Below are 25,567 nucleotides of genomic sequence, written 5' to 3'. Positions count from 1 at the left end.
CTCTGTGTTATCACTAAATCCTATTTCACTTAACTAAACCATCAAACCGTCAGAATGAGCGAAGCCAGGCCTAGAATCAACATGTTAGAGGTTTTCAGAGACTCCAGCTGTCCAGTGGTCCTGCTTCATGCTGTGTTCCTGCCGGTGGGTGTTGACGGACTAGAGACCAAGGAGCTGAACCACAGCGGAGTGGAGACGGACCTGACATGGAACTGGTGGAAGTCCAGTAAAAACTCAAACTTTGTCAGGTCTGTCTGCAAGAGGAGGCAAGACTGTGTATGTTATTTTTGATGGACTATGATTGACATCAGGAAAACTCTGAAACACTTTCTCATAAGGCAGCATATTAAATGTGGTTGAAAAAAAATGAACTTGCAGGAACACATGAATGATGTGTATTTGCATCACAAGACACAAACTAAAACCTGACTGTAATGTAGGGCCATGCAAAACATGTCTTTAATATTTAAACAGACCTTAAAGTTGAATCATTAACATGTTATATCTCAGTAGACTCTGCTCTGATTAAATGACATGAAGATGTTTCGCACATATGCTGCCATGAGACCACAACATGCAATGTTTACACCTCACAGTTTTAGCAAAGATTCACAAACATGATGTCATGAAGTGTTAATTATTGAGCTATGAACTGCTCATTCAGGCTGCCCCAGTCCTCACACTAAACTGACCAGCTTCTGTCTACAGATTTAACACTAATATATTGGCAAATAATATTACTGAAAAGCATTCCATAGGTCTTCCATTCAGTATCCCAGAAAGACCTCAGATTTCAGTGTGAAAACAGTGAACTTTAAGTTTTATTGTTTAACCAGGAAATGTATCAGAAGAACCTTTGTAAGTCTTTTAATTGTCACTCTTTCCATGTGCACATAAGTTATGTGCCAGTTTATGGCAACAGCTAATAACAGAGAATATATCAGGTCAAGTGTGAGCAACACAACAGATAACATACAGCCTTTTACTTTGAATAAAGTCTTAATATTACTTCAACATGACACTTTTAACACTGAACCATACTGTCAGAGTTACAGTACTCTCCACCTTCCACAGGAGTCTTAGCTGCATCACTTTTAAACCACACTGCTAGATTGGATGGATGTGAAAGACTTGTTAAACATCTGTTACATTGTAGTGGAAATTAATATAATTAATGGTCCTGGTTGCAGTAAACAGAGAGCAATGCAACTCTGGAAACTGTTGCACTGAAACACAACAGGGCTTTGTAATATTTCACTGTCTTTCTGTTATGGTGATGTGTTGTTGCTTCATTTGTTTTCTTTGTGTTCACTTAATTTAGAGTCTGCAGAGAGATACCAGTCCTTTTGCAGACAGTGCTAATAAACTTTTCTTTCATCATGTGTCCATGTTTTATATACGATTTTATGCTCCAACACAATAGCTAAGGACAACAATCATCCTTGTTTATAATGTCCAGTTTTGCTACACTGAGCAGCAATGAGTCTTTAGTTAAAATTGAGACTTTTCATAGGGATGTTGTTTTGTATGTTTTTTTTTTAATTTTGTCAATCAAGAGTTTTTCCTTCTTGAAGCAAATTGACTCATAGATCTGGAGAATATCTCAATTTAGTTTGAAACATGTAACAACCACACACTGTATTAGAGGATGGATGGCTGAACTGTTCCCTAAAAGTGATAGCTAAATGTTTCGAGCTCCCCTCAAGCTACAGTAAAGGTCAGATAAATGCCATTCTTTCTTGTTCTAATAAGAAATGTAAATATTTACCACTTTAACCATATCTTACACTTATTTTAAGCATCTAAAATATGATTCTAACTTGACAAAATTAAATTACAACTTTAAAGACTTCAATTGCCAGCCATATATTTGTTATACTTCTGTGGTAAAACTACATTTACTGAAGTAACTATTATATTTAAGATAATTTCAATTCTTCTATAAATCCACAGAGTTACATTTTAGACACGTATGACATAGATGTGTTTTTTTTTGCTACATCACCAGGAATGCTGCATTGATATGTCACCCATGTTGAATTGTAATTGTTTATATTATCCAAAAAACGAATAAGAAGTTTGTAAAGTCTAAAATAGGACAGTATTTTTTATTTTTTATTCAATCACTCATTCTGTGTTTCAAATTTTAACTTGCTTTTGTTTTTACTTTTTTAGTGTTTTCTGCTGAGGGGATTTTGTTGTGGTAAGAGTTACAAGAGGAGACACAAGAGGGCAGCACTGAGTTGAGCTGATAACACTACACACTTCCAGGGGAGCCAGGTGAAGACCACAGTGATGCTGTTAGTTATCACCCTGCTATAAGTACGAATGAAATATAACTGTTTGAGTTGTTAAATATTTCAATTAATCCAAAGAAAGAAAAAAAAACTGAAGAAGAGCGAGTTGTGTTGCTCTCCGTCCTTCCTCTGATTTGCCGTAGTGTTTTCTGAAATGCCCTAGTGTTTTCTGATTTGCTGTTGTGATTTGCACTTCAGGGCCACTGTATGCTTAAGCCTTTTCAGGTTCAGGCAGACATTGATACAAAAATGAACCACTAAGAAAAACACAACTTTGATAAGCAAAATAGCTACCTTTATTCCTGTTTTTGATAAATGCAAACACTGGAAAAACAAGGAATGGTATCAAATGAAGTATACCTGTGAATAAGTGCCAATGTAGTGTAAAATATTGATAACTGATTTTGATGGTATGTAAATCATTTAAACCCTTTTAAAAATTGAAAATAGTATAACCACAACATATGTAAAACTGAAAAATGTTTTGGTTTTGTAAAAAAGATATGCTAGTTTTACATTTGATGCCAGAACATTTTTTTAAGTAATTGATACACAGACAGAGGAAAAAAACAGAGGAAACGTTTTGTGCTCAAAATATCACCTGGAGGAACATCTCCCAACTAATACAGTTGATTTGCAACAAGTAAGTAACATGAATTGGTATTTTTTAAATCTATCTTAAGAGGAAAAGGACTACCCACTTGTTATCAGTGCACAATTCAAAAGCCAGCATCCCAATGCATACGTGTCCATGGCATGGGTAGCTTTAACATTCTGTAAAGACTCCATTAATGCTGATCAATATGTGCAGGTTTGCGAGCAATATATGCTACCTAGCAGACAATGCATTTTCAGGGGAGACCTTACATATTTCAGCAAGACAATGCCAAACCTTATTCATTTTACAACAGCATGGCTCTGTAGTAGAAGAGTCCAGGTGCTAAACTGGCCTGCCTGCAGTCCTGACTTTTCACCCATTGAAAACATTTGGAGCATCATGGAATGAAAAAAAACCCAAAGGAGAGCCTGATATGTTGAGCGGCTGAAATCCTATGTCAGGCAAGAATGGGACAATAATTCACTTTTGAAACTCCAGAAACTGGCCTGCTGGGTTCACAAACATTTACAGAGTGTTGTTAAAAGAAGAGCTCATGCAACATAACGGTAAACATGTCCCGAAACGTGTTTTTTAAACATGTTGCTGGCATCAAATTTAACATAAGCATAATTTTTTTAATGGAACAATACATTTTGGGGGGTTTCCAGTCAGTAGATTCAACTGGTATTTATACTTCAACTTAAGTACATTTCCATCAAAGTAGCTGCATATTTACAGAAGTAGAACATTTTAGCATTCTTTCCACTAGGGTAATCAGTCCCACTCTTTCCCCCACTATGATTCCCTTGAACTTCTCTAAATGCAGCTGAATGAGCTCTGTCAACCAAAAGAAAGAGACTCCACTGCCCTTCATACACCTGACTGTCCACTAGGGGGCAGGGGAAGCCACACACTGAATGCAGGGATGTTTAACCAAAAGGCCCCTTATCTTATAGACACACTGCTCTGCTTGGTTATTTTCTAACTGTATGTAACACACACACATTGCACACACACACACACACACACACACACACACACACACACACACACACACACACACACACACACACACACACACACACACACACACAGACACACACACACACACACACACACTGCCCTCATATATCCGTCAGTTGTTTTATCTGTTGTTTGTGTGCCATTAAAGTCCTGCATGGCTGCACTGACCTTGGAGCCACTGTAAAGCAAAGACAATATAGCGGCAGCAGCAGCGTGGATCGTCATTTCAGCTCAGGTCAAAGCACCTTAAGTCTTCCGCTGAGGAAAAATCCACTGCTGCTGCTGTATGAATGGAATCTGGACTCAAGGCCACGGACACTGAATCATCCTTGTAGTCATTTTTCTTATAATATAAGTCACACATACACACCCATGTAGACACAGAGTAAGGTTTAATAGCAGATAAAAATGTGAACACTGCAGGGGAATGCTCTGTCCTCCTCTGGTACAGTGCAATTAGTGCAATTACAAAGGTCCCCAGAGTGCGGGTGTGTGTGTGTGTGTTTGTGTGTGTTTGTGTGTGTGTGTTGGTGGGAGGGTTTTGGGGGGGTCAGTGGCGTAGGATGGGGTAGAGAGGACGGGACGGGCCTTTCCTCAGGAAAACATATCACCTTCCACCACAATAGAGCCCGTCAGGAAACCACAGGCAGCCACATTGCTCTCTTGAGTCACCGAGTACTTTCAGACACGCTCTCACACTCATCAGTCACACACACACACATGCACACACTTCACAGCCTGGCAGCCCGCACAGACAGCACACTCCAGGATGACATTGTACTGACACACTGCAAGGAAATCTCATCAGGTAAGTCTCAGTCCCTGAATCCAGAAAATATCTCTGACTCTGGGTTCAAATGCTTTAATGTGTTTCTTAATACTTGTGGCTACCTTCTGAATTAACAGCAGTGTTTATCTATTTTTATATTTGTCTGCAAAAGTGGTTGTGTTTGCACATTTTTTCTTTAAAGCTACAGAGATCGGTGGCCTGGACATTTGTTTTGTTCCTCAAACTGATTTTTGAAATGTTTTTGTCACTGAAAGAATTTGGGAATATTGTGTAATCGTGTTGATTTTGCAATGCAGGGAAATCAAACTCAGCTTATTGTGGGACTTTCTCAGCATCCTGTTGTGTAAAGACCTCTTAATGATGTCTGCTCTCTTCATATCACCTATTGTTTGCTCATGAAGATGTTTTACTTTGGAGGGGTCGTAAACTCCTTCACAGCCATTTGCAAATGTTTTCCTGCCGTGCACTCTTCTGAGATATCTGATCGACAGTAAAAGTGGAGTTAACAAGAAGTCTCAGCTCCACACACAATGTCTAAGACTGACATTCAGATGTCAGAGGGAGAGAGGTTAAAAATGCATGAAACACAAGTTTCATGCATAAAAGCATAGAGAAACACAAAAAGCACATAGACCATGCTTTATTGATAAATCACTGCATGGAACTGTAAATGTAAGAGGTAGAGATAATTTCATGAATGTGTGATGCACATACTCATCTAGTTTTGGAGGGTTACAGTTACTACACACAAACTCAAGTGTTGATTAAGAAAAAAATGAAAGAATCACCAAAAAATGTATACCAGAACTACGGAAACCAGGCATGTGAACTTGGAAATCACTTTGAGTTTCTTTAGAAAAGATCTGATTTTAGATCAGATTTTTCTTATGATTTGTCTACCTTTTTATATGGTGACAAAATAATCTTAATGCCATGATATTACAGTGTTTTTATGAGATCAGTAGAAGAAAGCAGAGTCTATATTTTTATTTCAGCGTAACACTTGAAATCAGTCAGTTATCTTAACTATCCAGACTCAGTCTGCTCAGCAGGTAGCAGCAGGACACTGTACTGATACCAGGAAACACAGAGTTGTGCAAATGTTACTACACAGGGAGGAAAGAACACAAACCTAAAATTGACTGGGAAATAGAAACTGGTAGTAATATGAAGGTTGCATTAAATTAAATTAACTTTCACGGATGCTGAAAGATACAGAGCTTGAGTGTGAAAGTTATTCAAGTGCAGTGATTTACAATGAGAGTCTTAATCACTGAATCACCCAGTAAGACAATTTAATAATTAACATTATCTATACTTTATTCTGTGTTAGAGTATGTGAATTCTGTTTGAGAGAGGAGAGGTTTAGAGGAGAGATTCTCTTTTGATCGACAAGTCAAGAGCATATTGGCCTCCCAGCTGCTCTTATAATGAACATAGAAGTTAATTAATAGAAATATGAGAAAAGTAAGAACATGAACATTTGAACAAAAGCACAGAGTATTCTAAAATTAAAGCTGTGTCCATAAGAGCACATCTTCTCTGCAGAAAAGGTTTTAAGTCTGCAATCTGTACTGACCTAGGCAGCATCCCGAGTCCACCACTGACTGTCCTCTCTCTGTGTGTAGAGCCCTTGTAGGGGCAGGGTGTCCCTTTTCTTTTTTGAATAATGCTCATGGTGATTTAGTCTTCAGAAAGGAGTGTTTTCACCTGCAGACATAGTACATAGTAACAGAGGAAAGCAAACTTAGGCATTAAACAAGTCACATTGCTGGTGCAAGACAGAGGTCATCCTGGGCTTCCTCACTGAGCACACGTACCTCATGTTTATTTCAAGTTCAAAATGTAAGATTAGCTGGAATACTTTGGTGTAGATGTAAAGACTGTACGCTGTGCCTAACAGGACGTGGTAATAACTGTACTGTGCCGCAGTACAGTTATTACCGTGTCCTGTGTACAAAGCCTGAAATTATGTAACAAATCCTGTCCCGTATACGAGGTGAAGGTTTCAATCCGTTCTTCTTTGAGGGTCTGCTAGAGAGACCATTACCCTGCTCACTGGATCAAAACTAAAGGAACTGCCTTAAAAGGGGAGAGGGGATGTGTCACAAATGGGATGATAAGTTCAAATCATTCAAATCCATGCTCAGATTTTACTGACTGTTGGCAGCAATGATGAGTGTACCAAACATTAGTGTCTAATGTAGAAATAACTCAGCAATTTATTCTTGTGCTAGATGTGGAGTAAATGTAAGATTTCAGCATCCAAACTTGTGAAAAACCCTCCTCTTGCATTTCCTCAGAGAATGTTGCTCTGCTGAGCTGCAGGGAAGAGAGACACAGTGGGCTCATTGTCATAGAGGTAATTGAAGAAAGGCTTCTGCAGATATAAATTATTACAGCAGATTTTTTTTTCACTCAGAGGACATGCTTTTAGGATTTTTAGGACAATTATGAAACAAAGAAGATCTTCCATCTTAAATATTTTGAAACAAACACTGGGTTCACCATTTAATTCCCCTAAAGTCCTTATTAAAAATGTTTGGTAGCACATCAGACATTTTTAAGATGGAGGTAAACAAAATAAGAAGTTATTATGCGTGTGCATTTTGCCCATTTTTGCCAAAACTGAAAAAAAAAATGATCAGAAATATCCTTCCTTAGATTATGCAAAGTAAGTAACATGTTAGTTATAATTTGCTTATAAGACTGGTTGCCCAATAAGAGAAGAAAAAACATCAACCAGACGTCCTGGACTTTACAAACATGATACATGGTGGTCGGAGAAGCAGACTACTTTCCTATCCTATAAATCTAAAGTTCAGGTCGTCAAAGAGATTCATTTTTTGTTGAGTAAACTGTTGAAGAGTCTCTCCATTGTTGATACAAGCTTTATGTAATTCTTGTACATATCTCAGCACGTGTAAACACAATAATATTTTGAACACATGTTTCCTATTTGCGTAGTGAAGTGCGTTACATAACCATGTGAGAGGATGTTTTAGATTCTGGTTATATAAACTTTCTGATGGATGATGAGCCACCAGAAAGAAAAAAAAAAGTTCATATTTCTGTGTCACATTTCAGACCTTTGCACTGAGAGGATTGAGTCCTGTCTGTTATATGTCTAAGTCTAAAATAGTTTTGATAATCAGGTGCTGATGTGTTTGACCTTTTAGTAGCTGTTATCTGATTGGATAATTTGCTTAATGTGATATTGTTCTTGTGTTACAGCTTGTTAAAGAATCAATTGCAACCATGCCCATTCTGAAGAAACTCCCGGGAAGGTCTAAGAGCTGCCACGAGTTCCCCAGAGTAAATGGAGAACTGATCCTCCCCCGGCTGGACCTGGACCTAAAGGACTTGAATGACCTGAATGACCTGAATGATCTGAAGGAGCTGAAGGAGCTGAAGGACCTGAACAAGAGCCTGAACCCATTTGATGATGTGGATCTTGATGAGGATGAGAGGAATGCAGGTGACATGGGCCTCATCATGGGGGAGGTCAGGGGTACCCTCCAGCTCAGGTCCTCCCGTGATGGTGAAGAGGAGGAAAATGAGGTGAACGCAGAGAGGCATGGGGCCGGGAATCCTAAAGGGAAGCCGCTGAGGGGAACTCTGGAGCGGATCTGTGGATCGTCACCTCTAAAAACCCTCGGAAAACTTGGGAAGGGGCTTCGCATATCAGGACGAAATGTATGGGGGAATAACTCTCCCCACTACAGTCCAGGAGACTCAAACACGCTTCCACATGAGAAGGAGAAAAAGAAAGGACTACGCAGGGGCTCTGAAGGAATTATGACCTTACTACGGTAAGGAAGACTGAGGAGGAAAGGAGAAAAATTGTCTCATGAGTTGTGAGAGATTGTGATTTCTGAAGAGTGAATATTTTAGAGGCTTCTCAGTTTGATGGTATTCTCGTAGACTTTATAAGTCTCGGTTCACTTTCTTTAATGAGAACACTGCCATTTGTGCACACTTTGTACTTACTTGTGTAGTCCAGACTGTTATTCAGTTACAGGCTGTAGTCTAACATTCATAGACTGTAGAATAAATAGAGGTATGATATCTCCAATTGGTCTCTGAGGAGGCTTCATGAAGGCAAAAGATGGTAGCAGCCATATTGAAAATACCGACTCCAACCAAATGGCAACCTCCGAAAAATGAAGACAATGCAAAAGTGCTCGTTAGTGGCTGGCTACAAAAATCAAGAAATCCCCATGAACACCCATGTTGCTCATCCTTAGAGCAGGTTTAAACATTATAACAACCTGCTACATGGAACTGTTTGGGTCTTAATTTGTATGCACTATACAGGGTCAATTTTATGGGACTCATTTTTCAAGGTTTGCACACTAAGACGTGTATAGAGGAGGGCTCATTGTTGCTGTTGGCGAGGAGGTTAAATTATGCAGAGCTTTCAGACTCAATATAATAAGAACAGAGTAATAAAAATCATTCCTTGTGAAATCGTTACAACTAAATGAGCAACAGAAGCTATACTGCTTTTGTACCAGGCTGTAAACTCCATATCCAGACTTTAAATCCAGGCTTTTTGACAGAAGGTCCAACAGTGTGTCCTTGGCTTTTGCAGCCAGACCTTAGTGGACAGTCGAGGAACTGCATTTTTTCCCCTTTGCATTAGCCTTATTTTTCAACACTAAGGTTTTTGCTTGGCTGTATTGGAGTAAAAATTGTCTAGTTACCTCACCCAGCCTTAAACAGTTTTGATTACATCATTCAGGCACTTAAAGTGCATGACGCTTAGAACAATTGCCACTTCAATTTGCACTCATGCATCAAGTACACAAGTGCAGAAGATCACAAAATGAATGAACAGTTTAATCTTACTCTGCAGTATATAGTTAGAGCCCACAGAACCATGTGATTTCATTATTTTTGCATGATTACTTTTTTAAAGAACCATGATTCGTTCAAATGCCTTCTTAACTGTATTTCTGTAACCTATCTTTGATCATAAAGAAGCAATTAAATTAAATTGAAAAAGTTTGCATTAAAGATAAAAAATGTATCTTCTTGATGCACAAAAGCACATTTTTAGAATCCATAGACAATGAATACAAAAAATACATCCACTGAAATCAAAAGTTCAGTTAGGTTACAATTACTGAAAAAGTGCTATATAAATAAGAGAATGGAGAGCTGTTAGTAAAGCTGGAATCTGTGAATGTGAGGAGTCAACCTCTGAGTACAGGAGGGGACAACCTCACTCTTGGTCCATAATAGAACAGCCTATAGTGTGCTTATTTCCTGCAGAGTTATGTAATGTGTTATAGTAACTTGTTGACTTACGGAACCTCTTTTGTTATTCGTTGACGTGTTGTGTACTTGCTGAATGGGACTATATTTAGGCACAGTTAAACAGATGTGTGAATGTGTTGCATTCCAATCATAGCTGCTAACAAGCCATACTGTCTGGTACAATGCAAACCTCAAGTCCTATTGTGAGTTTAAGAATGAATGCATAACATGAAGTCCATGGTGAATCTTACTGGCTGCAGTTGTTCATGTCCTTTCTTTCTGCTGGGCAGGTTTACAGGTCGACGTAAAGAGGAGCGCAGAGAGAGCCTGCCCTGTGGAAACTTGAGCATCGACAACGAGGTGGAGGCATCAAGGCGGCCCTCCTTCCTCAGGATGGTCAATCTGGGCAAGCTGAAGAGGGAGTCAATGTCAGATAAGGCGTCCTCCCAGGAGACTGAAGAGGACACAATGGAGGAGGAGCCAGTGGTGAAAACCAGAGAGCCCCTCTCAGGTAACAGTGTAACCAGTTATTTATTTAAGAAGTGAAATCTGGAAATTGAAAAATTTAGCAAAAGTGGAAGTGAAATAAACTGCAGTTCCTTATGCATCCACTAGAGGCTGCCTCCACAAACCAAGTAATCCCAATTGGAGTCCATATTAAAATGACAGTTAATACATCAGAATTAAATATATTCATTATGTATTCATACACACCTTATGAGGGGAGTGGTGGTGAATTTTAATTAGGTATTCTTTGAGATACTAAAGAGTTGGGCTTCAAAATGTCTCTCCAGAAACAAGTTTGCACTTGATTTAGGCCTACCTTCTTCTTCTTCTTCTTCTTCTTCTTCAAAATGTTCACATCAGTTGGCACCCTTAATGTTGCATTACTGCCCCCTTAGTTTTTATCGTCTCATTCACATGAAGCTGTATTTTCAGAAAACTCCAAGATCATTTGACCACAACATTTTTCCTTGGGAGATTCTCAGGGGAAATGTGTCAAAGTAAACTTGCACGTGTTAATTTGGATATGTAGTGGAAAGGTGGAAGGTGACAGAAGTATACAAACTTAAGTGAAGTACAGAGACTTCCAGAAAGCCACTAACATTTGAAATCTTATGTTTTTCAGTCAGCTGATCTGTAATACTTTTTTCAAAGCAACATTGGCAACCAAATCAAGGTACCTCTGAAACACCACATGATGTGAAAACCTCTTTTGCAAGGAGTTTCAATTACATTAGGGAAACGTGTGCCTCCTGATTAAGCTTTGGTAGCACTTCCTCTCAATCCTAGACAACTCTCTGATGAGGCTGAGAGGTCCCCAGGTCCCTGAGTCACTGGGTTCAATCACCACCAGACTGTGAAATCAGGAAATGACCGCACTTCCTCCAGCCTATGAGGTTCCTCTAGATAGAAGTTCAACCAAGCTACTGTTCACAGACTCCACGGGGAAGCTCGCTGAGAATAGAAGAACGAGCAACAAATAACACAGTTTATCCATCAGGCACATGTCAGCAGTTTAATACACATCCAAATGGATACTTGTGAGCCATTCATGACAAAAATCACCAATTTTCTCAACTTTCTATCCACAGTACTGGAGATTCTGCAGCTGGTCAATCACAGAGACCTTCTACTGGCTGACACACACATTCAGGAGCTGGAGCGAGAGTGTGAGCTGCTGTCTCTCCTGCCAAATACATCTACTCCAAGCATCACTCCTACCCTTTGTCCAAGCCCCTCTCCCGGCATCATTCCCTTATCGTCCCTATCCTTAGAAGAATCCCTCAGCTCAAATGCAACTCTGGATTCAAGCAGACGCAAGGCCAAGGATGTGGAGCTCCTGTATGAGGCCCTGCAGAGGGAGATGTGGGATGTAGTGCGGGAATCTCTCCGCCAACCAAGCGCTGGTCCCAACCTTGGGCTGGTGGTGCTGGTAATCCAACAGGAGGAGCATGCTGACGCTGCCTGGGCTCTGAGAGAGGAGACAAAACCAGAGCTAGAGGGGCCGCAGATCCAGCCCAGCAATCGTCCCAGGCGACTGAAGATGAAGTGGAGGCAGGCTGTGGCGGAGGCTGCAGACTGGAGCTTACCCCATCAGGTTGACACCCAGGCAGGCCAGCTGGCTTCGTACTTGGAGCGCCTGAGGAGTCGGATGGTGGATGACCTGGATGCAGCAAGGAGGAATGCTGTGTCCATTTACCCAGAGGAGTTTGCTGCCTTCCAGGTGTATGTGGAAAGTTACCATCGAGCTGTAGGCAAACGTCTTCGGACCATCACCAGTGGCCCGCTGCAGATCACAGACGTCTACTCACTACTGGATTGGTTCTACAACATCTACAACAGGTAAGGTATACTTTTATTTCTATGCTGTGTCCAACAAACCTGAAATCTGAACTTCTTAAATAATGACTCATAATTCTCTACCAGGGATGTCCTTGGAACCATTAGCACAACAACACCCATCAGTTACTCTTCATTGGAGCCTATTCTTCTACAAAACACGGTGGGGCGGCTGGAGCAAGACTGCATCAGTATTGTTCGGGTGAGATTTCTCAAAAGGGTTCTTTAGGAAAATGTGCATACAACAAAAGGCAGTTTTGAAGCTCTTTGGCAGCGGCAGCAAAGATAAAACATTAAAAAAACGACATAAAACACAATACTATGGCACAGGTAGGGTAAAAAAGTTGATATGACCATAATAAATTAAAATGTGCTAGTGCAAGGACTGTGGCCGGTTTGAGGGGGACGGTGGCTGCGCTCGGCAACATGTTTAAATGTATAACAAGATAATGTACCTGAGATATCATCCATTAGTTTGTGGACTAAATTCAAGCAACAGGTATGACTTTTTAGCTAAATTTATTTATTTTTAACCCAAAATAAATTTAATCTAGTATGAATATGCATTTCTATGCATCTGTCCTGATTTGCAGGATGACCTCCTAAAAGTTAGATCTTTTTCTGGTAGACTTAATCTGTGTTTCTTCTAGAAAAATAACAGACACAATTACTCCCATTCCTCTTGCCTGTTGTTGCCTGTGTTTTTACCGAGGTCTATAGATCAAGGCAAAATGGTCCACTGCCATATCAGAGAGTCTTCTGACTAAAACGAGACATCGACAAATCAAAAAATGATGAGACCCAAACCTAAAAGTCCCTGAACTTTCAGAAAGTACCGCCCGCTGGTAGTGGCTTCTTCATTGGTAAAAGTTAGTTCCTGAGACTATATCTAGACCCTGGTCCCTACAGTAGCAATGCACTTAGTACCCCTTAAAGGTTTCAGTCTCTGAGGGAAGATCCTGTGGTGGAAACATAGCTCTGATTGAAGTGATTTTCTTGGCAACAAGGAGAGTCACCCCTGCTGTCCACTAGAAGGAATTCATGTTTAGGATATTTCTACACTTTTGGCTCGTCCACTTCTTTACAAAGTCTATACGATGAAAATTAAAATTTTCTGCTGTGACTTTCAGGAGAAGGTGACGGTGGAGCTGACTCAGCTTCTGGATGAAGAAGAGAGGCGATGGGCCCAAACTCTGCACATAGAAGAGTTTCAGACCCATTTGGCACGCTCAGTCATCCAGGTACATGGTCACCTCATGTTCTCAGAAACTCACCTTTCAAATAACTTATTAGAGGATGCAGCCGTCAATTCCATCATGCTTGTTATGATTCCAGAGAATAAAGGTGGACTTGGACAGATCTACATCTGTGAACCAATTTCTGGGAGCGAGAGTGGCTCGTTGCAGTCTCATTGGGCTAGCAGATTTTCTTTACAAGTAAGTATTTGCTGCATGAGAGGATATCTTCGTTGAAATAACTGGAAATTTCACAAAAAATGAATGTAGTTAGTTATGTGATTTGCAGGAAGCACTACTAATCAAGGGATTTTAGTCTTGCTTGTAAACAATCTCTTTACAAACCGCTTGTTCTCATAAAAATTGTGTGTTTTCAGTTTCCAGAGGAAGGCTGAGATGTTTCATGAGACTCAGGCAGAATTTGGAGATCGAGGGGACGGATATGTTTCCAGGACCATCGCTCTTGTCAACTGTTGCCCTCCTCTTAGGTCAACAAACAATTATACAACTGGATTAATTAACATATTGTTTATTTTAATGTCCTGCAGGGATTTGCTGAAAGTTTAGCTTAATAATTCATGTGCATCCATTAGGTCCTTGGTAGAGCGCTGCAGGCAGTGTGACCCACAGGCCAGTGAGGAGTCGGCCCAGAGAGCTAACTCGTCCCTGGACAGGATCATCAACCAGTCAGTGCGGGTGCTGTGTGACCGGCTGTTTGAGCACATCAGGGTGAGTAGGCCTCATCTCAGGCCTTAATGCAGCCATCCTTTAACTAGACTCAAATTGTACGCAGGATCATTCAGAGAGTTTTCTTGGACTATATTCAATGAAGGCCTTTTTTAAGACTCTAAGGGCCAGATCCTAAATAAAGAGCGCTAAATTGCGTGTGCCAACAAAACAATTGCACGTGCTATTTAGGGGCATGTTGCAGGTGATCTACTATGATTGCATGCGCAATTGATAACAGGTGCAAAAGTGGTGCAGTCCGCCCTTAAATGAGGATTTTGCGTGTGCTACCGGCTGTCACCATGGATAGTTTGGGAGAGCAGCGGACTGCAATGGCGTGCTGGAATAATCCAGACGCAAGAAAAAGCAGTGTTGCAAGGAGCTAAAAAATGGCATTGCTGGATAGACGATTTGTCTCTACTATTTTTGTTTCTGACACTCCAAATATGTTGACACGCACACAGAAGATTCCTTCTCTCGGTCGTCTGTCCTTGGATTTATGCCTCCTTCTCGCCACAATGGCCGCAGCCATTTGTGCGTAACGCTGTGCCAGTTTGCACCTGCCTTTCAAACGTGCTAAAAAAAGACATTAAAACACAGACTACAATCGGTTGCAGGTTTGAAAAATCCCATTGCGGGTGCTAAACGATTACATTTGAATCTCCTCTTCCCAGTTTTGCACGTTCTGATAATCTGCCTGTATTCTGCATATTCATGATGGCAAACACGCTAAATGGATTGCGCGTGCTATTTTGCTCATTTGACAGACGCAATCCTCGGTGCTCCCGGTTAGTACACCAGCTTTGCGTGCGCTATCAAGTTTGTGCTTGTTTTGATACACGCAAACCTTTAGTAGATCTGGCCCTAAGGGTTTAGGAAGGACGTGAGGTATGACATGTAAACTAACTTACACATACTGGAGCCTCTTTCACACATGCACACCTGAAGTTTTCAGGAGCTCTTTTCCAATGTTGCTTATTCACACATGTCACAGCAGTGAGCTTTCTCATGCACGCTCATTTTTACAGCATGATGACAGATGAAGCAACAGAGAGCAATTCTATGTCGACAGATTTTGCGTACAGTTGTGCAGACATCTTCACTGTTTTAACTAAAAAAATGATCCTCATTCTTCAACTGCAGATGGTTTTACGCATCCTGTTAGGTAACACTCCTCTCCATCGTACGATGTAAACAACTTCACCTCTGCCCAATATTTCATGCTGTTTTTTTCACAGTGGCTAATCCCACCTTCTTTTCTTTTAAAGCAATATTTTGGGGCTTTTTTACCTTTATTCAGAGAGGATTGGTCAGTGGAAGGAGCAGGAAACAGGAGAGAAATCAGGGGATGACATGAGGATAAAGGGGCCAAAGGTTTTAATCGAACCCGGGCCGGATACTTGAATCTAAGTATAGCCTCTGTGTGAAACAACCACAAGACTAAACCTCAACTTCTTGCAGGAATTTTACTTTAAGGTTGGCAGAAAAGATTGCAGACAAAGTCAGGGTGATCATTTTAGCTGTTTGCATTCACGCCTTACTACCTCTGATGCTGTCTGAACACTGAGATGACTTTGTCACACCATAACCTGTCTCTGTGAGGCACAACATGGGCCTAACAGTCCTGTCTTCAATAGTCTAAAAGGGTCTTTAAACAAATTTCTTCAGTAAAAATAGTGACCAGTGCAATAAGTAAAATGATCAGGTATCTTAACATTACAGCACAGTAAGTGAATGAATGTACTTTGTTAGTGTAGTGCCGAAGTTCATCAGTGGTTGGTCTTTTTTCATTGCAGCCCTTCTTTGACAAACTGATCAAGAGAAAATGGTTGAACAACACGGAGGCGTTTGAGGCCATTGAAGCCAGCATCAAACAGCACTTCAAGAAGTTCAGACGGATGGACTGTCCACCGTATCAGGTACATCAGAGCAGATGTTCTGATTTAAATTTTCAAACATTTTTCAGCACTTTCTCACTCAGTGATTTCTTTTTCTATGACTGACAGACTCTAGTGGGCGAGGTGCACCGCAGGGTCCTGGTGGAGTACGTCAGGGCCATAATGCGAGGACGGGTCATCTGCACATCTTCCAAGATGAGGAAGAGGATGGCAATCCGCCTGCAAGATGAGGCCAAACAGCTGAAAGGACTCTTTAAGGATCTGGTGAGTCTCTTCTCTTGGAGCAGGTGTCGTCATTAAGAGGACACAGTTAGTTTCTTCAGCTAGATTAAGTATTTTTCGCACATTTAGGTAAACCAAAGCTTTATCACTTATTTCAAATGACTGCTCCTTGAAAGCTGGTGCCGGGGATGCAGAGTGTGAAGGCTGTGAATGGAGCCTGACCCTCAAACTTCCCAGGTCAGGAGTAACTCCGACAGTGTTGATACAGTGAGCTCTGAAAAATGGCTGCCGTCAGTGAGATGAAGATGGATGGAGTACGCTTACGTTAGCACTTGCCAGAGGAGGGGAAGAGTTTGTAAAACATCCAGGCCTGACAGCCTGGCATTTGCCCCCTTTTCTGCAAGGAGTTCAAACAAGTGTCCGTCACCTCGGCTGACAACAGGAAGCCGCTGTGTTCAGAAGGAACTTCCTGTTCCTGTCAGCTGGCTGGCTTTGATCTGGCTCTGGGATGGCCTTGATGGCCTTTTTTCTGCAGAGGAGAGGGAAGAAGTGTCTCTGGAAACTGGAAGCTTGTGGGTGGGGGGGTGGGGTTGAGTTTTTAATGGCTCTCTAAAAAAGTCGTCGTTATTTTTAGAGAATGCCAGGCCAAAGAATCCTGCTTTCTTCTGCTGTGTGTGAAGGAACAACAGGACCTAGAAAAACAGAGGTGGGGTTTGTTTTTCACTTAGAAAACTACCTTAGTGTTTGGCCTCTGGCCTGGAGAGGCGTTAATCTGTGCCTCCCCTGAAGTTTTGATTGTTCACTGTTAGTCCTGGCTCATCTTAAAATCGCCTTTATCAGCAGAAGAACTGATCTGAAAGATGTGTAATGATATATAATATGATCAGTGATCTTCCTTTTTTGCACAAACATTGACTATATGTAAAGGATGTATATAGCCTTATTGTTTCTAAAATTTTATTTTACCTTTAATCTATCAAACGGTCAGCAGGGGGCGACTCCTCAGGTTGTACTAAAATGTAATGTAAGTCTACCAGAAACTGAGCCTGCTTCTCGTTTGATTTTTTATCTCAGTCAACATTTTCTGTATGAGCTTGTAGTTTCATAATAGTTTCAAGTCTTCTTTACTACAGAAGGATGTTACTTTTGTAACTTGGGTCCCATTTAGAGTAAAATAGTAGATACATGTGGTGAATTCTTTAACACAAATAAGTAACAGACAGCAGGGGATTTCCCCAGCTCCTGTCTCTTCATGTTCTTCAAATCAGTCACACTTTTTCAGCTCTTCTCTCTGACTCCGGTTACTGGACAGACCCATGGTTTCTACCTTTGTCACCTCTTTAAAGGCACATTCCCTAGGCGACCTTGCACAAGCATCATGTCTGTTTTCTCTTGACCTGCTCTGGTCTTGTTTCAAACAGCAACACATTAACATCACATTCTTATTAAAGTGAGATTTTCTCTCAGGATGTTGTCCGTCACATGAAGCAGGTTATGCGTTAGGGCACAGCTACCTATGATTGACATGTTGCTTCCACAGTGCTCTGCCAACCAGGATAGGGACATAACAATGGGTATTTTCCTAATAGTCTAAATATGGTGACTGTGCGCTCTAAAAGACAACATGGTGTCAGTCAAAACAACAAACAATGGGCTTCAGAATTTTGATGGCATTAATTTTACATTAGGACCAAAATACAATGCTGCAGCCCGGCATTGCTTACAACTTTGACCTGCAGCCACTCACTGTATTTAAATAAATACATTTCTCACATCCAGCGCTTTAAGTGGAAAAAGAAGTTCCAGCTTTCCCCTTATTCCCTCATTGGAGTGTGTATTGTGTGACCTGTATCAGTGAAGCATTACAATTGCATTATATATTTCTATGGTTAAAAACAGATACCACAAGATAATGCTAATATTCACAAAAATGCATTTGTTGAAAATAACTACTCCAGCCTCTGCACCTCTGCACCACCATGATCCTGTCCAGTTTTTATTTTTTTTGGAGCCAAGCCATCATTACTGTCTTTTTCTCATATATCAAACTCTGTAGAGATCTGGGACTCAGTGTTTATTTAAAGTTGCTCTTCAGCAAAAACAGATGATTGAGGGTCATGTTGACGTCCGCTAAAGGATGTGAGCATCAGGTAGTGCGCCATAGGAAATGTATTTTAGGTGCTGTTATGAATCACAGAGAGAGACTGTAACATGAAGAAGGCAGGAAAGGGTGCTGGCAGTTGGTGATAAATCTTTTTACGCAAAAAAAAAAAAAGCGATACTCCAAGTTGTTGAATATAGAAGTGGCCCGACCCTCTTAAAACACTGCTTACAGTCCAAGAGGATTTTCCTCTTTCAAACAGATTTGAAAACTGTTAACAGGACATCTTGAGCTGTAAGACCCTTTCTCTAATGAACCCATGGTCCCTGGAGGTTTCAAATTTGTAAATTTTTCCTCAGGCCCAGAAACGTAACTTAGACTTCCTCAACATCATCATGATATAAAGACTTTGTGCCAAACAAAACAACTGTGATTTTTTTTTAGAGAGCTACATTTCCTGGAAGTAAAACCTGAAGCTATGAACTTATTTAGCATACGTGTCAGACAAAATTGGTGGCATCTTGTAGTCTTGGTCTTCAGGGTCCTAATAATACCTGACAACTGTAGGTGACATGGTGGCCAGATGTATGAGTTACATACATTTCAATAGAAAATCAAATTCAATGGCAGGTTTAAAGTGTGTTTATAATAAATAGTCATTGTTTGTGCTTTCTGTCTTGTGTTTGTCTACAGGAATCAAGTTCATCCTGGCTGGACAGCGTCATAATCCACCTGGCTGACATCATCCTGCTGGAGGACACTCCTTCCATCCAGATGGAGGTGGCTGTGTTGGTGAAAGAGTTTCCAGATATTCGGTGAGGGCTTTAACACAAATTATCAGTGTTGGGACATATTTATTGCAACCAGGATGCGTCTATAAAAACAGATATTCACTGCACTGTTGCCCCGAAGGTCCCATTTTCTTTTCTGCTTACTGCCACACATTCATAGTGCTGTTTTTGGCCGATAGCCAGAGTGAAGAAAAATGTAAGACCGTGGATGTTTTTTTTTGTCACAATGGATCAAAACAAGGAAAAGAAGCACGGAAACATATCTACATTAACTTTGCTATTTTTGGAGAGGAGTGCGGGTCTGTTTTGAGAATAGATGAGGCTGAGAGGCCTCGAGGGGGGAGTCCCAGCCGCTTGGGCTGTTTGTGTTAAAGATTAAGACTCAGGTGACGGTCGGCAACCTACGACCGTGTGTGACGCATTACCCTCCGCGGAGCAGACAGGAAGCTGCTGCCGAGTACTTCCTGTTCCTGCCACCCTGCAGGAGACAGACTGGTGCCACACTTGGAATCAAAGGGGGAGAGGTGTAGAGAGGAGAGCAAAACATAGTAGTTCAGACCTGCAGACATGCTAACTCACTGCTTGGCTCACCCCCTTTTGTTTACTGTATGGCATCCCCTGCTGGTATTTTAGGAGATCAAAGGCTGCTGACCTTCCTTGAGTCCATTCATGAACACATGACTGTACCTACACATGGGCATTCAATCAATCCTCAAAACACACAGCTCTGCCAGAGCTTTGTTGAAAAGTTAGAAGTCATGTAACATTGAAAGAATCAGGTCACACACTCATGAGGGGATTTCTCTTAATCTAGGTTTTGTTTCCTGAGTTAGCAATAATGTATCAAGACTAGCTACTGCTGAATTGAACCTAATCCTTCCCATTGGGTTCAATCTGGAGCAACATTTTCAGTCTTATACTATAATTTCCTGCCTCTGTTACAGTCTTAAATTTTCACAACTTGTTCAGCAATTTTAAAGGAGATGGACTCACGTTTTAGTAGTTTATTCTCATCTTTGGTGACCCCAAAGATCTTAGTCAATTGCCTAAGTACGATGAATTTAACAGCACATTGAGCGGCCTATTTATTGTGTATACCAGTAACATTAACCATGATATTAACTATAATAATAATAATAATAATAATAATAATAATAATAATAATAATAATAATAATACAATTTATTTATATAGCCATTTTCAAAACATGATTACAAAGTGCTTTACAAATGAAAAAAAGAGAAAATTGAAATCAAAATAAAAAAAGAGTTTGGAGGAAAGAGATGGAGTCGGACAAAATGCAAACCTACATGGAAATGAGTTTACTTCTCATCTGATTTATTTAGACAAACACAAACACCCTGTTTTTATACGCAAAAAAACCCTTCTCAAACTAGCAGAAAAACATAATGCTGGTAGAGTACCTTGCTTTCGTCTATCATCTCTTTGACATGATTTGTTCTGTAGTAGAAGCCACACATTGCTGTAAAGCTTAGCTAGATAGCTGGTTACAGAGTCTTGCTATGTTTAATGGCGGCTGAAGAGCCACTATCCCCCCCACTATGAAGCAGTTAGTTACACAGTATTACAGTATGCTTACTTTTAGCACAATATCTATGTTTCTTTATTTAAAAGACAGTTTTCATCAATATGGGTGTATTATGACAGCCCTAAAACCAGTGTTTAGTGTCCTTTATGGGGAGTGTTGGGGGATTTTGGACTCAGATAGTATACTCCACTTGCAGAGTTATAACACATGCAGAGTAAAGCATTGTGAGATCATCCTTAAGTTTTATCAAAGGCTCAAGTGAAACATAGAAAAAGAGAAAATACAGACAGAAAGATGTAACACATTTAAAGTGTATTCACAAGTATTATTATACATGAATTTGTTATTACAGGCTTCAAACTCTGTCTTATTAACCGTTTATATGATTACAATAAAAAAAAACCCTGGTTTGTGGTTTAGAAAGTGGAACTAAATTTTCCTCTGTTTCCCAGAAACAGTTGCTCTGACTCAAATGTAACTCTTACTCAGAGTCATGGCAGCCTCTGACGACACCAAACAGACCTGATTTCCATTAACACCAGTCTGCCCCTCTTCCTCTTTGCATCCTTCCTCCCCACAGGAAGAAGCATGTCTCCACCCTGCTCAACATACGGGGCATGATGCGGCAGGCGGAGCGCCAAGAGATCCTCAACATCGTCAAAGACTTTGAGTGCCGCAGTGCCCTCATGTGCCGGGACCACGCCCTCTTTTCTGACATCCCCATCACCTCGGAGGTTCACTGCATCAGCTTGGGTCTTCTTCGCCTCGCAATGACCATCACCAACTGGTTCTCAGAGCAACGTCTTAGGATTAACCGGAGGGCCAACGCCAGAAATGCAGCACCTCATCCTGCTGAGTGTCAGAATATGGAGGACATGAATAAACTGCACAGAGAAGACTAGCTGTGCTGTTCAGAGTGAAGATACTGATGAGATGTACATGCACCTTGATCAAAGACTGATTGTACCAAATATTGCTACCAGCCACTTAAAGAGACTTGACCTCAGGTACTGCACGTACTGTACACGCTCTCTGACTTACTGATCCTTCTCCATCTCCAGATATGCATCTTTAACAGAAATGTGAAACAGGCTGTGTGTTTTAATAGCTCACCACAAGCTTTAGTATGTTAATGTTGATCTTTAGAAGTAGACAAGTGGTGTAAAATAAATTGATGGCAAACTGGCGAAGCTAGTGTCCATAACTAGGACTCACAAGGTAATCCCAGTCTTTGCTCTATCATTGCTCCTCTTACATTCATTTTCAGGAATATTTCATGAATATGAAGATATCGTTTAATTTTATATTCATTTACCTGTGACTCACACTTTGAGGCCTGTAGAAATGTGGCAAGAGGTAGTACAGATGCATATACAACAAAGTTGGGAATCTTATCGAGCATCTGCAAAAATCTGAGTGCAAATAGACATTAAAAAGAGTTTTAAAAAACTAGTTCACATGTGTCTGATCAGACTCCTGGCTCTGCACACACTACGGTGGCATATGTGAAATACATTGAAGTGCAACCAAAAGCAACTAGAGCTGAAATAAATGTACTGATCTCTGGGGAGCATAATGACCCCCACCCCACATCTACAGAGTGACCAAAAGTTTCAGACTAGGCTGAAGTGGTAGAGGCAAAGCTTTGCCAGCAGTAGGAGCAGCATTGTGTGTGGAGAATTGGTGCAGCAGGGCTGAGTGAGAAGGAAGTTGATTTAGAGGGACTGCCTTGTGGTGTGAATGTGTTGGAATTGGCGTGTTGCTTGGTAGAAATGATGAATCCATCATCAGGCTGTTGGCTGATTACAGTTGGGGCGTATGACTTCTGTGTCCTGCGTGAACTAACACAATGCTTAATTTCTGTATAATGACAGAAATAAATGCGCTCTGCCGTCGATTAACGAAGGCTGGTATTGATTTTGGGTTTTGCATTATCAAACAAGAGGAAGTCTGCATCCTGGCTGTACTCATTCAGAAATTAGCAGCACAGTTCAGTGTATCAGTTTGACCAGTATAATCAAAAAATTGTTCATCCATCTTTCCTGGAACAATCAGGGCCACTGACTATATAATGATAGAGACAGCACCTCCCTCTCCTCCCATTGTAAGACATGAAGCCAAAATACCACCTGATGGGTGCTAACAAATTGTGCGGGTGCACAGAAGGGATCAGGCTGTTCAAGCCAGGTCTGGTATGGAGTCACACCAATCAAAAAACACATTTAACTTACTGATAAGATGACATAGATCCATCAGGTGAATAGATTCTTGAGTTGGTTTGAAGCAGACACTTATGGCTTTGGAAAGTTCAATAACACTTGAGTTTTTGTTTGTTATTATTTCTCTTGCTGTTCCTCCTCTAGTCTGATAATCCAGTTGAGAATGCTGCAGGAGCCTCATTGTTCAACAGAGCTGTCAATCATGGTGTCATCTCCCCTTTTTTAACATCAAATAACTAAATAAAACTAATCCTTTACAAAAATGAGCGCTTACACATAAATCAGTATAATAAAAAACAACTCTCTTGACAGAAACCATTTGTTTATTTTATTTTTTTAAACCCATGTTGTATCTGTTATAATGGAGGAGGTGGGCTCTAAGGCTGCAGTATATTTGTTTATAGTCCAATAAGCCACTTGAAGGGTGAGGATTGAGTTTGTGTTCAGAAATGATATTTAAAAGCAGGTTTTAGCTGCACTGGCATTACAGATGTATTATAAAGTCTACTTCCCATGCCTGCTGATGGCTTCATGGATCGCATTACAATTAATGTGTTCACCTATCTGTTTTCCTGCACCCAACAAATGCCTGCTAGAACACCTTGGATAAAGAAAATAATTATACTGATGGAAATCATATCCTGGCATTAAAATCTCATCCTTATGCAGGATCTGCGATTATTAGAGAGTTGTAGTCGCCCATAGTGTTGTGCCTCCAGCTATCAACCGTCATGCTGCCCTCTGTTTCTGTAATTCATCTCATCTTACATGTTTCTCCAGTCCCCTCCAAAGCAATGGTATCTACCAAATGTAACTTTTCTTTCTCTCCAGCCCTTTCCTCCTCATCATCTTTGCAGAAATCAATTTCCACAGACAGTTCAATATGATTTAAGAAGTATTTCTTTTTAAACTGTATTTACCCAACCATATAAACCCATTCTCTGGTATATAGTCCATATGTATGTAGGGATATACTGTTTGGAAATGTAAATGTGTTGAACTCTTACTGTGAATGAAATGGATCTGTTGCTGGAAACGTAATAAAAGCCCATTGACTGGGTCGACTAAAGAGATTCAGCTGCTCTGTTATTCTGGGTATGTATACAGTGTTGGTTTTGTCAGGGGGAAATACATGCTGTCACAGGTAATGTCCATTCTTGAGAGAATGGAAATGTTATTGTAAAGTGCTTTCTTCTAACTTTAGATGCTTGGGCCCCTGGACATGGGAGTGACAGTTAAACAATACATACCAAAAGACACTTTAACAAACCGACGAGGGTCTGAGAGTCTGACGCAGAACTACTGCAGCTAGTACATATACACACATACATTATGAAGTGGTTGTTTATCTTAAGGATATGGCAGCTTTGTTCAGTAAGCTCTGAGAGTGAAATACGAGGCTCCACCAAGGCTGCTATGTGAGGCTGTGTAGCTTCACAAGGAGAGAGGTCATACACCCCGAGGCCAACAACGGGATGTTTTTCGATAAACAAAGATTTCCTGTTGTCCAGCGAGGTGCCAACGGATGCTTTTATTGGAGCCAAGTTTACGTTGTGCAGTAGGAGGGAACTTCCCCTCTGCTGTTCTCAGTGAAGGTGCAGCAGGAGCGGCGCTTTTTCATGTCAGAGCTGCTCGTGGGCTTCTCAAAACAAAGTCAGCCGGCCTCAGTGGGGGTTCATTCTGCCCAATGATCTCTCAGAGTCCATGGACTTGGACTGAAGGACCAGTTGGCTGCTTCCAAAATGTAAAAATATCTCTGAAGAGTCTGCTGTCAGGTTGTTGGATTTTAAAGACATGTTGAGCAAGTTTTCTGAAAATCTGGAAATAACTGGAATCTTGATCAAAGGTGTCACAAAGTATTCAAACCCCCAACTCAAAACCCACCTACAACCTGCATCAAAAGGTCATCAATACCGTATATCATAAGCAGTGGGCACAGATATCTTATCATATCATAGCTCAACAAATATATTGCTGCAAAACCAGAAGAAACAAAAAATATATTATTCCATTCACACATATTTTGCACATCACAGTTCAATAGCACTCCATGTGGGTAGAGAAAACCAGTTTAAAAATATTTGTCTAGATGATGCTCCTCCTGTCAGCTCTCATCTAGACTGAGGGCCGGACCATCTTGTCCCAAATTCTTCAACTTTGTCACACAGACATGGAATATGAATAAGGTTATCTTCTCCTGACCTGTATCACCAGCAGTTTTCCATGTCTCTTCACCAAGGTTAAGGCTGAGTCATGTATTTGCACATCTCATTGTCACCACGCAGCCTATCTCTGTTCCCAAGGAAATGTAATATATTCTTTACAGTTACGAAACAGTAAGTTTAAGCAAGATTCAGTATTAAATTGGTTCACTTTTAGTGTTGTTATACATACCGCAGCATCTTTGTCTCCAAAGGCCAGTGCATACGTACCTTAAACCTTTATTTATTCAAATGATCAGCAGGGGCAAAAAACGGGTGCTTAACAAGTGGCAACCTATGGCGTTGAAAAAT

The 25,567-nt window shown here is 40.7% G+C and overlaps 1 protein-coding gene across 1 annotated transcript; it reads left to right on the top strand.

The window, feature by feature from the left end:
* The first annotated feature begins 4,552 nt into the window (after nucleotides 1-4,552).
* exoc3l2a (exocyst complex component 3-like 2a) lies at nucleotides 4,553-24,127 on the top strand. Its single transcript, XM_034682833.1, has 13 exons — nucleotides 4,553-4,726; nucleotides 7,943-8,520; nucleotides 10,261-10,481; nucleotides 11,566-12,316; nucleotides 12,401-12,515; nucleotides 13,444-13,554; nucleotides 13,649-13,749; nucleotides 13,926-14,036; nucleotides 14,142-14,277; nucleotides 16,071-16,193; nucleotides 16,281-16,436; nucleotides 19,189-19,310; nucleotides 21,416-24,127. Exons 2-13 carry the CDS (start codon nucleotides 7,967-7,969, stop codon nucleotides 21,735-21,737), a joined length of 2,823 nt encoding a protein of 940 aa, XP_034538724.1. The 5' UTR covers nucleotides 4,553-4,726; nucleotides 7,943-7,966; the 3' UTR covers nucleotides 21,738-24,127.
* Nucleotides 24,128-25,567: the final 1,440 nt, after the last annotated feature.

Source organism: Notolabrus celidotus, chromosome 5, assembly GCF_009762535.1.
Source record: "Notolabrus celidotus isolate fNotCel1 chromosome 5, fNotCel1.pri, whole genome shotgun sequence".
Classification (NCBI taxonomy): domain Eukaryota; kingdom Metazoa; phylum Chordata; class Actinopteri; order Labriformes; family Labridae; genus Notolabrus; species Notolabrus celidotus.
Note: the sequence above shows the minus strand (reverse complement) of the source record. Positions and strands in the feature narration are given on the sequence as shown.

What these genes read in the sequence shown, in the direction of transcription:
- exoc3l2a (XM_034682833.1), top strand. Translation starts at nt 7,967, where the DNA reads ATGCCCATTCTGAAGAAACTCCCGGGAAGGTCTAAGAGCTGCCACGAG. An exon ending in CTAGCAGATTTTCTTTACAA is followed by an intron (nt 13,750 to 13,925) that starts GTAAGTATTTGC and finishes GTGTGTTTTCAG; the next exon opens with TTTCCAGAGGAAGGCTGAGA. An exon ending in TGGACTGTCCACCGTATCAG is followed by an intron (nt 16,194 to 16,280) that starts GTACATCAGAGC and finishes TATGACTGACAG; the next exon opens with ACTCTAGTGGGCGAGGTGCA.